The sequence below is a fragment of the Benincasa hispida genome, chromosome 1 (genome assembly GCF_027475165.1).
Source record: "Benincasa hispida cultivar pf3 chromosome 1, pf3_genome.v1.1, whole genome shotgun sequence".
Taxonomy (NCBI): Eukaryota; Viridiplantae; Streptophyta; class Magnoliopsida; order Cucurbitales; family Cucurbitaceae; genus Benincasa; species Benincasa hispida.
The window spans coordinates 15,452,185-15,463,650 of NC_143478.1; the positions used below are offsets into that span (position 1 = coordinate 15,452,185).

At 33.9% G+C, this 11,466-nt stretch overlaps 1 protein-coding gene across 1 annotated transcript; it reads left to right on the forward strand.

The window, feature by feature from the left end:
• The first annotated feature begins 9,310 nt into the window (after positions 1-9,310).
• Positions 9,311-9,913, forward strand: LOC120069658 (uncharacterized). The gene has a single exon (XM_039021441.1). It carries the CDS (start codon positions 9,311-9,313, stop codon positions 9,911-9,913), a length of 603 nt encoding a protein of 200 aa, XP_038877369.1.
• The last annotated feature ends 1,553 nt before the right edge of the window (positions 9,914-11,466 follow it).

An 11,466-nucleotide genomic window follows, 5' to 3' on the forward strand; every position in this document is an offset into this window, starting at 1 on the left:
ATCATGGATGAAAAATCATGAATCTGGACCAATTAGAACAACATCATTCCCTGAAGTGAATGTTGTGAATTTTAATAATCTTGGTCATGACATGGTTGTGGTTGAGGTCATGATAGCGATAGAGGAAGAAGTAATTGTTCTTTTTGTGGTGGTCGTTATAATCATCCAAATTTCAAAAGAACCACATGAAATAATAATCATAAAGGAAAAGCTCCATGAGATAAGAGTTCAATAAATATTAAGAAATGCTTCCAATATAGTATGACTAGGCATTGGGCACGTATATGTTGTACATTGATAGCTCTTAAAACGAGCTATAATTTCTAGCTTAATTTAGGCTCGTTAATGGATTTTATGTGTCAATTATCTTATTTTGTAGGTACCAAGCACCCAAGAGGTAGAATAGACCATTTGATGAGAAACGGGGTTAATTTGAAGTAATTTAAAGGTAATTTAAGTATTCGGGCTTCAAAAGAGAAAAAATTACCAAATTGCCCCTATTTGGAGAATTGTAACGCTCATACATGTATAAGTCCAATGCTCGCGCAACGCTGAGAGACAGAACCTGAAGATACAGGGTAGCGTCGCAACACTACCCTTAGAGTTGCAACACTGTGAAGATTAACGGAACACCAAGCATTCGCACACACATGCCTGTCACAAGAGAGCTTCACATCAACGTTGCAACACCACACCAATGCTGAGGGTTGCTGTCGACAAGAGCATTGTAACATTCTTACTAGCATTGCAATGCTCGTCTCGATTTCTATTTAATCTCTCTTCGATTTTAGGATAAAGACTACACTGATTTTTATGGAGGCCGAGAAGAGGCCTAGTTTTCTTCCTTCGTCTTTACATTTTTAGTATCATTAGGTTAGATTTATATTTTATTTTGGATTGTAAGCATGGATTGAATTGTATCTCATGAATTTGTCTATAGATATTTGAGGTAATTTCTATCTAGTTTCTTAGATCAAGTATTCTTTGTAATTTCTTGAGTTTTTTTTATTTAATTAGTGTGTTGCAATATGAATTTATGTGTTCTTTGAATCCTCTTTAATTTCCAAAAGCATGCTTGTGTTGGTGACTTTTCACTCATAAGCATGATAAGCTATGATTCATAGTTTTGTCACAATCTTGCATCAATATGTTGTTTTAATGTATTTTTGCATAAGAATGTTTAGCTAAGGTTACCTAAGTAGCAATAGTTAATTAGGCATTTGATGGCTATTCCTAGAATGTGCTAATTGCTAGATTCAAAAATAAAATTGGTTGATTGAATATGGCTTTCTTGACAATTAATCGAAACAATTGAATCCTAAATCGTAATGCATATGTTTTTAATTCTATATGACTGCTATCAAATCCAATAGAATTTAAAAGCATATAAGTTAGAGTATGGCCTTTCCAACCTTAATAAATGATTAGGATGCTTTCTTGGTTAGATTCTTGTTAGTTATCCGCCACTGTAGAGGCTAGTTAGATCGAATCGAATGAGTAGTTGTGCATGCATTATTCGGTTGCATAATTAATTGACAGAAAAGGATGATCGAAATTTCATTGAATGTCTATCTTAATCTAAGAACTAGATGAACCAATTCATGTTTACATTTATCCCTTGTAATTTGATTTCTTGCATTTAGTTTTCTTCTTAAACAAACCAAAACCCTGTTTTTATTGCTTTTCGTAATAGTTTAGCTTAAGAGAAGATTAAATCCTTGCCTCCTTGCGGTTTGACCCTGTACTTGCCACTTATGCTATTTGTTAGTATAAGAAGTAGTTTTCGGTGATATAAAAATATTTTTATTTCGGTTTGAAGTTGAATCAACGGCATCGATTTTCGAACCCGAACAAACATCAAAACATTTAGTTGATCTTTATCAAGCTTCCTTAAAGAAAAAACTAAAAAAATGTGGAAGAAAATTTTGCATATAAGGATAATGATATATTTGATCCATCCAATATGAAAATTTTAGATGTGGTAGACTTCTTTGAATCTCCTGAAGAGAAAATTGACATAGTTGATGGCATACAAGTTCTTCTTTTGATTTTAAGAATATTTAAAATTAATATTGTTTATTTTGTTCATCTATTTTTCATTTTTTTAAGGTTAAAATTTTTTATTTCAACTTTTATTTCTCTTATTGTAATTATCTTGTTTAATGAAGAATCATGAACAATATTCATATGTTGAATGACTCAAAAATGAGCAAAGAAGATATGTGCCTGGTAAACAATGCAACTACATAAACAATACTTACAAGTAGAAAATATTTTTCCAAACTGATATTGTTGGAAACAAAAGTCAATACAATATCAGGTTCTGCAAATTTAATTGAAAATTTTGGAAAAGCAAATATTGTTTACCTAGATGAACAAAATTTATAATTGAGAATACATTATTCTCCAGTCAGTCTAAGAGAAATCTACTGAGTTTTAAAGATATACGTTGAAATGATTATCATATTGAAACTGATAGAAAGAATGTGATAGAGTATCTTTATATCATATTTACTATCTCAAATGAAAAACGTATACTTGAAAGTTTCTTGCTTTATCTTCTGGATTATGTTACACTCATATATGAGTAATTGAAAACATAAAAAACAGTGAATCTGAAGTTCATGAATCCAGACATATTTACCATTTGACATGATAGACTGATCATCTAGGGTTTATAATGATGAAAAGAATTATTGAGAATTCAAATAGAAACCCATTGAAAAGCCAGAAGATTGTTCAATCTAATGAATTATCATATGATGCTTGCTCTAAGGCAAATTAATAATTAAACCATTACCAGCTAAAGTGAGAACTGAATCACTTGCACTTTTTGAACGAATTCATGGTGATATATGTGGACCTATTAACCCACCAATGAAAGAGTAAAGAACATGTAAGCGAAAGTCTAATTACATCAATTTTATAGATTAAGCATGTTTATTCAAAACTATAAAATAGAGTTTTGAAGAACAAACCTTGATGTAGCTCAAAATTAAAACAATCCACTGGTTGTTTTTTTATCACGAATACTTCTTGACCACCGTTAGAGCCTTCTCTGCTATTATCCGACCTTAGAACAGATCGTGGGACCTAAAATAGTGATGAATTTTTAGGAAAAATGGATTTTGAGAGAGTTTTGGAGCTAAGTATATTGGTAGGAAATTCTAGCTTCAAGAGCAAGCCTTTCAACCTAAATCTCAACAATTCTTTCTTCTACTTAAAGAAGAAATCATACAAAATAAAAATCATCTCAAAGTGAGACCATGTTGATCACTAATTAGTGGAAATTGAGGTGTCTTAAGGAGGTTCAAGTGGGAAAACTCCATTACCTCTAAAAATCTAATTTTGAATTTCTAAATTCAAATTTTAATGAATTTTCTTAAAATTAATTAAATTAATTAATTTAGATAATTAATTAAATAATTTAATTAATAATATTAATTTAATATGAAATATTAAATTAATAATTAACACCAATCCTGATTATGAAACCCTATTCATGTGTATAATATTTAAATCATATTTAACTATTTTCAACTTTTCATATTGTTTAATTCATAGTTAAACGATAAGATGTTAAGTATATCAGATATAATTGACGCTTACTTCCTAAATAAAATTTGAACGTTTCAAATTTTCTATCATACTATTCTAATGTTTAGTCCGATATGAGCTAGCAGGAGGACCTAACAGACCTACAGATCATGAGCTCCGAGATCTGAGATTAACAGGCTAAACTTTTTAACCTAGTTAACCAACATTCGTTAACTATCAGGACACCCCACTATAGCATTAGCTATACTCTCCTAATTGTAGATATATTTTTGTCCACTCGATATAATCATGATTAACATCGATCCTTCATAGGTTGTTTGTAGTTATAGATGGGCAAAATTACTGTTTTACCTATGTAATTACATCTTATTCCTTAAGTCTCACTGATCATCTAACGAACAATTGGTTTGTGATCCAACCACCAAATTGAGTCCCTCTCAAGCCCATGAGAGGGTTGGGGCCCTTGTTCAAGACCCGAAGTCAGCACTTAGGAGAACAACCTATCTATTATCCCTAGAATAGGGTAAGAGTGAATTCTCTTATCCCTAAAATGGTGGCTTATTGAGTCGGCGAACTCAAGCCACTCTCACCCATGCCGATTAAAAGATAATCCCGAACAAATAAGAGTTCATAGTTAGCTTAGGATTAAGATTGAGTTACCTAGGTCATCACATTGAAATAATCAGTCTTAGCCATAAACGACAATAAAGTAAAACTGACTATTTCTCGGTCCGGTCTTATGCAAACTCATTACATAGGATGTCCCACTCGCATGTCTCCACGTGAACGATTCAGGATCACATCGTTTGTATCAAATACAAAGTGGGTTGCATCCATAATGTCCCCAGGGTAAGGTACCCAACCTTATCCATATATTATAGACTGTTTTGGCTATTACTCGAACTTCATCCACCTTTATGTCTCCACATATTGTTCAAGTATTCATGCTATAACCAAAGGTTCTTAGTTTATTGGATTTATGGTTCTTAAATGCAATCCACATATTTCTTTACTGAATAAGCACTCAATAACAACTTTATTGTAAAATAAAATATGTATAATGTTTACAAACCACGAGTTTTAGGACATAAAATCCAAAAAACTCCCACTTGGACAAAAACTCTAGTGGGGTCACTTACATATAATGTTGAGTGTGAAAGAAAAAAACATAAATACAATAAACTAGGGCATCACATAACCATGGCTTGGCTCGCTTGCCCTAGATTTACATAACTCGTAGTCCTAGACTCATTAGATGACCTTCAAACACTTTACACGTGAAGACCTTTGTAAATAGATCAACAATGTTATGCTCTGATGCTATCTGTTTCACAATTCTGTCTATTTATTGCACAATCTCCCTGATGAGATGATATTTGCACTTAATGTGTTTCCTGCACTTATGGCTTCTGGGTTCTTTAGAATTTGAAATTGTGCCACTTTTATCACAATAAAGGGTGATGATGTTGGGTTTTATGTTTTAAAACTCGTGGTTCGTAAACAATAAACTCATTTTGTAAATCGATAAAATTGTTATTGAATATATGAATTGCTTCTTTCGTTTTAGAAATAAAGCATATAAACTAAGATCCATGACTACTACATGAGTACTTGAACTTTATGTGGAAACATAAGAGTGGATCAGGTTCGAGTAAATAGTCAAAATGATCTATAGTATACGAATAAGATTGGGTGCCTTGTTCTAGTAACACTATCGGATGCAGCTCACTCTATAGTTGTTACAAGGAGTTGTAAAGTGCTACAACGAAGTGATTCTGATATGTTCATGTGGTGACATGAGAAGTGAGGGCGTCCTGTGCAATGAGTTTGCATAAGATCGGACCAAGAAATAAGTCATACTTACTTTATAATGTTGTTTACTGTTTAAGACTGAGTATTTCAAAATGATAACCTAGGTAACTTGACCTTAATCCTGAGGTAACTATGAACTCCTGTTTATTCGAGATTATCCTTAGATTTGCATAAGGGTTGACTCAACAGCATCGGCTCAATAAGCCTCCCATTTCAAGGATAAGACAGGGTAAATAGTTAGGGACATAGAGTGTAAGATGAAATTCACTCCTACCCGCTTTCAGGGATAGTAGAGAGATTGTTCCCTTAAGTGCTGACTCTGGGTCTTGAACAGGGGCCCCCCTCTCATTGGCCCGAGAGGGACTAGATTTGATGATTGGATCACAAACCAATTGTTCATTAGAGAATCAGTGCGACTTAAGGAACAAGAGGTAATCTCAAGGGTAAAATAACCTTTTGGTGTTTGGCGTAAAGAGTTTAACCAATTAATCTCGGATTGTTGAAGCCCATGATCTGTAGGTCCATTAGGTCCTTCTACAAGCTCATAAATGGATAAGCTTTAGAATAGCGTGATAAGTTGATTTAAAACGTTTAAATTCGAATTAAGGGAATTAATAATTATATGTGATATAATTACACGTTTAATTTTGGAATTTAATGTAATTGGATAATCGATTAATATATAAATATGATTTAAACATTAATTTCATGAATAGGGATTTATGGTAATGGAATTGGTGACAAATTAATTTAATATTTGATATTAAATTAATAGAATTAATTAAATTGTTTAATTAATTATTAATTACTAATTTTATTAGAAAATTGATTATTGAATTAACTTTTGTAAAATTAATAACATTTCAATTTTAATTAAAGAATTAAAATTGGAAAAAGATTTCGATTTTGAAAATCAATTTCAAAATCAAAAAATGAAATTGAAAATTGGGGGAAAAAAAACCCAATGTGGGATTTTCCCACTTTCAAGCAAGAAGGTTAGTCACCTTCTTACACATAATTCCATCACAAAATTCAAGGGATAGTTGGTATCACTTGAGGTGATCAATTTTGCATGGGAGTCATGTAATAAAACCACTCTTGATTGAGTGGAAAAGCTGATACAATTGCTGAATTGTTGAGTTCTTGAAGGTTGAAGAAATTGTTCTTCAACAAGCTGAAAAACCAGAAAACCTCTCCTTCAATTCCCTAAGTTCAAGCTTGTTTTGAGTCCCACAACTCAACCTAAACCTCCTATAGAATGGTAGAAAAACTTTAGTGGTGGTCTACAGTAAGGATTGAAGAAGATTGCAGCTCAAATTCGTGTTTGAAGAAGATCTTCAAAGGTATGTGTTGAAACCCTCTTAATTCTTTGTGAACATGCTTATTTTGATGTCAAAATTAAGGAATTAGAATACTTAATGATCCCGTTCATGTTTCTATATTCCAACAATTGGTATCAAAGCATCATTTAAGTGTTCAATTCGAGTTAATTTTTGCTTGGTAGGTGTTTTTCATAAGTTGTATGAAAATGGTGAACTGATATGGTTTTTATGAGTTTTGGCATTAATTTCTCTTCAATTATGTTGTAATTCTTGTGATTGGCTCTTGATTGATCGGCCTTAATGTGTGATTAAGTGTCTGTAATTCAATTAGAGTCATTAGAGTTGCAATTAGGTTGTAATTGAATAAAGAAGTCAAAAGGGTCGAGCAGCAGAAACTGGATTTTCATCCACTACCCAATACTCGATGCACGATGCCATACTCGATGGTACATGATGGCATTTACTTGATGGTATTTTGATGCATACTCGATGCACGATGCCATACTCAATGGTACTCAATGGCATTTATTTTGATGGTATTTTGGTGCATACTCGATGCACGATGCCATACTCGATGACTCGATGACATTTACTCGATGTCATACTTGATGACTCGATGGCATTTACTCAATGGCATATTTGATGCACGATGCCATACTCGATGCTCGATGGCATACTCGATGCATAATGCCATACTTGATGCTCATGTTCGATGGCATACTCAATGCACGATGGCATACTCGATGCTTGATGGCATACACGATGGTTGATGGTATCCGATGGTTTTTTTCCGGGTTCAGCCATTTTTTGAGCACTAGAGGATCAGTTCAAAAGGTTCAGGACCAGTTTAGGGCGGTTCAAGTGGTTCAGAAGTGTTTTGGAGCCAGTTTTTGGTTATGCTCGATGACCTTTGTTTGCTTGAGAATGCCAAAACTAAACCATATCAATCTATGTTTAATTACTTTGCATAGATATATGTTATAATTAAATAAATCTTGTATGTGCATATAGTATGCCATCTAGATTTAAAATCCCACCATAGAAAGCATGTTACATGCATTGAAAGTATGTTGTAAGGTGTTATAATATATAGTATGCATGTTTAGGGTTTCAGATGTTTTAATATAAGTGTTATATTAAATCATGAGGTATCTGATGTATGTTATGGATGCAAAAACCATGTCTAAAGTTTTGTAAGTTGTTATAAAATTGGGTTAGATATTAAAATCCATAACAAAGATAAGCTGCATACTCACGTAGGTTAACCATTTGTTTTAATAGTTATAATAGGTCGTTATCTTATAAAACTTGGGTTACAAACTCAATTGGTATATAAAACAACCTCCTACCTGGGATTATGGCCAAATAATTACGCGTTGTTAACCAGTTTTATGAGCAACACATGAACGGTGTAAGGTTTTAAAACTGGTTTATCACCTAGACATCGTAGGTTAAATCCAAATATAAATGTTATACTTGGATAAATACCTAGAGTTAGGTTGTTTAATTAGCCCAAACAAATGTTACGACACTTCAGTGGGAGTTTAATAGCATATATGATATGTTATTAGAACACTTCAGTGGGAATTTAATAAACGTATTAGTGGGAGATTAATAACTTATATGATATGTTATTTTTAGCTCTCACGTCCCTAAGAGTTCACAATCAAGATTCCTGTTTCGCATCGTGTCACCCTGGGAGTGACCTCCATTTAGAAAGTGTTTACATAAATCGAGATTATGGTGAATAGGGGAAGTTGTTCATAGTAAAATCAAAAGTGATATTTTGATTTTGGTTCTCATGACCTAATAATTTCATATCGTGAGAATCATGCGACACTTGTGTCACCTTGGGAGTGACCTCCATTCGAAAAGTGTTTGCATGAGTTAATATCAAGGTGAATGAGGGGAAGTTGTTCAATGTAAAATCAAATATATGATATATTGATTTCAACTCTCACGTCCCTAGAAAGTTCACACCGTGAGATTCATACGACGCTTCATGTCACCATGGGAGTGATCTTCATTCGAAAAGTGTTTATATGGGTCAAGATCAAGGTGAATGAGGGAAGTAGTTCATAATAAGTGGATGAAGGATATGTGTCAACACATCCTGCGATCTCTTCCGTTTGTTTGGACCGTGAGGTTTCTATGTTGCGCCTGCTAGTTAGCTTTAGGCAGCCCTTGCTAGTCGTTTAACGACGACTATCCCCTCAGAGGGTTGTAACATAGGATTCAGAACAACTCAAACTCCAAAAATGGATAGGATTTCTTAGGTCATTTTCCAACCTCGACTTTCCAATTCGGTAGCATTGTTGGGGCCAACCTCTGACGTCTGAAAATGGAGGGTTACATTTATGGAATTACTAAAATGTTAGCAAGTTCTAACAAAAAACGATAGCTAAATGACTATTGGAATATGAGTTATTCTGGAGATAGTATTTAGTCAAGAATATCTTACTTTAGTGAAGGAGTATTTGACTACCCCTCAATAGCACTTATTCTGACTCACTATAGTATCGTTGTAAAATAATGAAATTTTGGGTACATTATTACTTTGCTAAAACATGATTGGGTTTAAAGCAATTCACTAATAAAGAAATTGTTTATTTTTCAGAATGGCTAGTTTATTAGTACAACTGTTGGCTTCAGATAAATTAACTGGGGACAATTATGCTACATGGAAATCAAATTTGAACACAATACTAGTTATAGATGATTTAAGGTTCGTTTTGATAGAGGACGGTCCTCCCATCCCTAGCTCAAATGCAAACCGAACTGTTTGGGAATCATACGATAGATGGACGAAGGCGAATGAGAAAGCCTGTGTCTACATTCTTGCCAATGTATCTGATGTCTTGGTTAAGAAACGCAAAAGCATTAATACTGCCAAAGAGATTATGGAATCTCTACGTGAGATGTTTAGACAATCGTCATTCTCTCTGAGGCATGATGCAATAAAATATGTTTACAAATGCCGAATGAAAGAAAGGGCCTCTGTTAATGAACATGTTATGGACATGATGGTCCATTTCAATGTGGTAGAGGTAAACAGAGTTGTTGTAGATGAGAGAAGTCAAGTCAATTTTATTCTAGAGTCTCTTCTAAAGAGCTTCTTGCAATTTCGCACTAATGCGTTAATGAATAAGATAGAATACAAACTGACTACACTTCTCAATGAACTACAGGCTTTTCAGTCCATTTTAAGAACAAAAAGATGAGAAGCAGAGGTAAATGTTGCCGATGCTGAGAAAAAAAGATCGTCCTCTAAAAACCCTGATGTTGCTTTTTCTTCTAAGAATAAGGGTATTCTCTTGAAGAAGAACAAGGGGAAAGAGAAAAAGAAAAATTCTACTGGCCGTAAAGGAAAGGCCAAAGTTACAGACAAAAGAAAATGTTTCTACTATAGCGAGGATGAACACTGGAAAAGAAACTGCCCACAATACCTTGTAGAGAAAAAAGTGTAGAAAAAAAAAACAAGAAAACTAGTTCCTGACGATTACTTGCAATAAGATAATGCTCCAGGTTATGAACATGGGAGAATATCTCAAAAAGACCAGTGGGAGAATTTGGAGTTGCTGACAAAAGATGAATCCGATCATTTTTATTAATGTAATAAAAGTTGTTTTATCTTTTGTAAAGGACATATTGTATATAATCTTTTGTTATAAATCAAATGTTCATTAGAAAAAGTTACATTTTATATTTGTTCTACTATAAAGCAACTTCTGTTAAAACCAACCAAAGCTCAAGGCCATTTCAAATATTTAGATATTTAAAACGACTAAAAATAATAAGGCAAAAGATGTATTCTGGTACTTATCTTTGGTAATTAAGATTATTGTCACATCATGTCTTAATGAGATTAAGAAGGTTAAAAGTGGTTGGTGACGTGAAATTAGCCGCCAAAAACTTGATGGCTAAGATCATGTGGGAATGCAATATGCGATGCATGTCTTAAGGTATGCGTTTACTCTCATGCATCGGTGGTCATGCATTGGAATGAAATATGCGTTAATCTTATATGTGAAGACCATGCACTCCTGTCACAAGTTTTCTTGCGCTCATGCCAAGTATAACGCGAACGCAAGTTTCTTGGGTGATCCGAGGTCGAACTCAGGGACTTATAACTAAATGTATGTGGTAATGTGTTTGCGACGGAAAAATAAAAGAATGATGGGGGGGAGGGGGTTTAAGCTACAAACTACTCCTACTCCTAACTAACAGACAGACAAAGCATTGGAAGTATGAATGAGAGGTAGAGACACAGAAACTGTTGATGCGTAGTAAAATGTATGGAAAATAGATAAAATGTGAGGATGTCTTCATCGCAACCCTAAGCTTGACCGCAAGGGCAACCTCAGCCAACGCAAGCTATGCTATTATGCTACACACACTTGAGCCTAATTCTAGGATGCATGTGATGTATATGCGACGTGTCGAGAGGCCTTATTTCTAAGTCTCTATTCCTGCTCAAGTGCTCCCACACATAAACAAGATGACAGCATACCACCGTATCCTACTTCTTGGAGCATTCAATATCCTCTCCGTAAGGTGCATACGTTGTGTAATAGCAAACGAAGCTTATCTCTATGTTCCCCATTCTTGCTTATGCATTCCAATTCGCTCTTTCGAGTCTTAGATTTGGTTTTTAGACTACTCTTCCAAGTATGCCTAAATGATGAATGATGCGTTCATAAGACAATGTAATCGCATAAACCTAGCAGACGTAAGATTATTCCTATCTCTAGTGAATACTTGCTTATATTGCTTA

Excerpts from the sequence above, each read along its gene's own strand:
- LOC120069658 (XM_039021441.1), top strand. The coding sequence starts at position 9,311 with ATGGCTAGTTTATTAGTACAACTGTTGGCTTCAGATAAATTAACTGGG.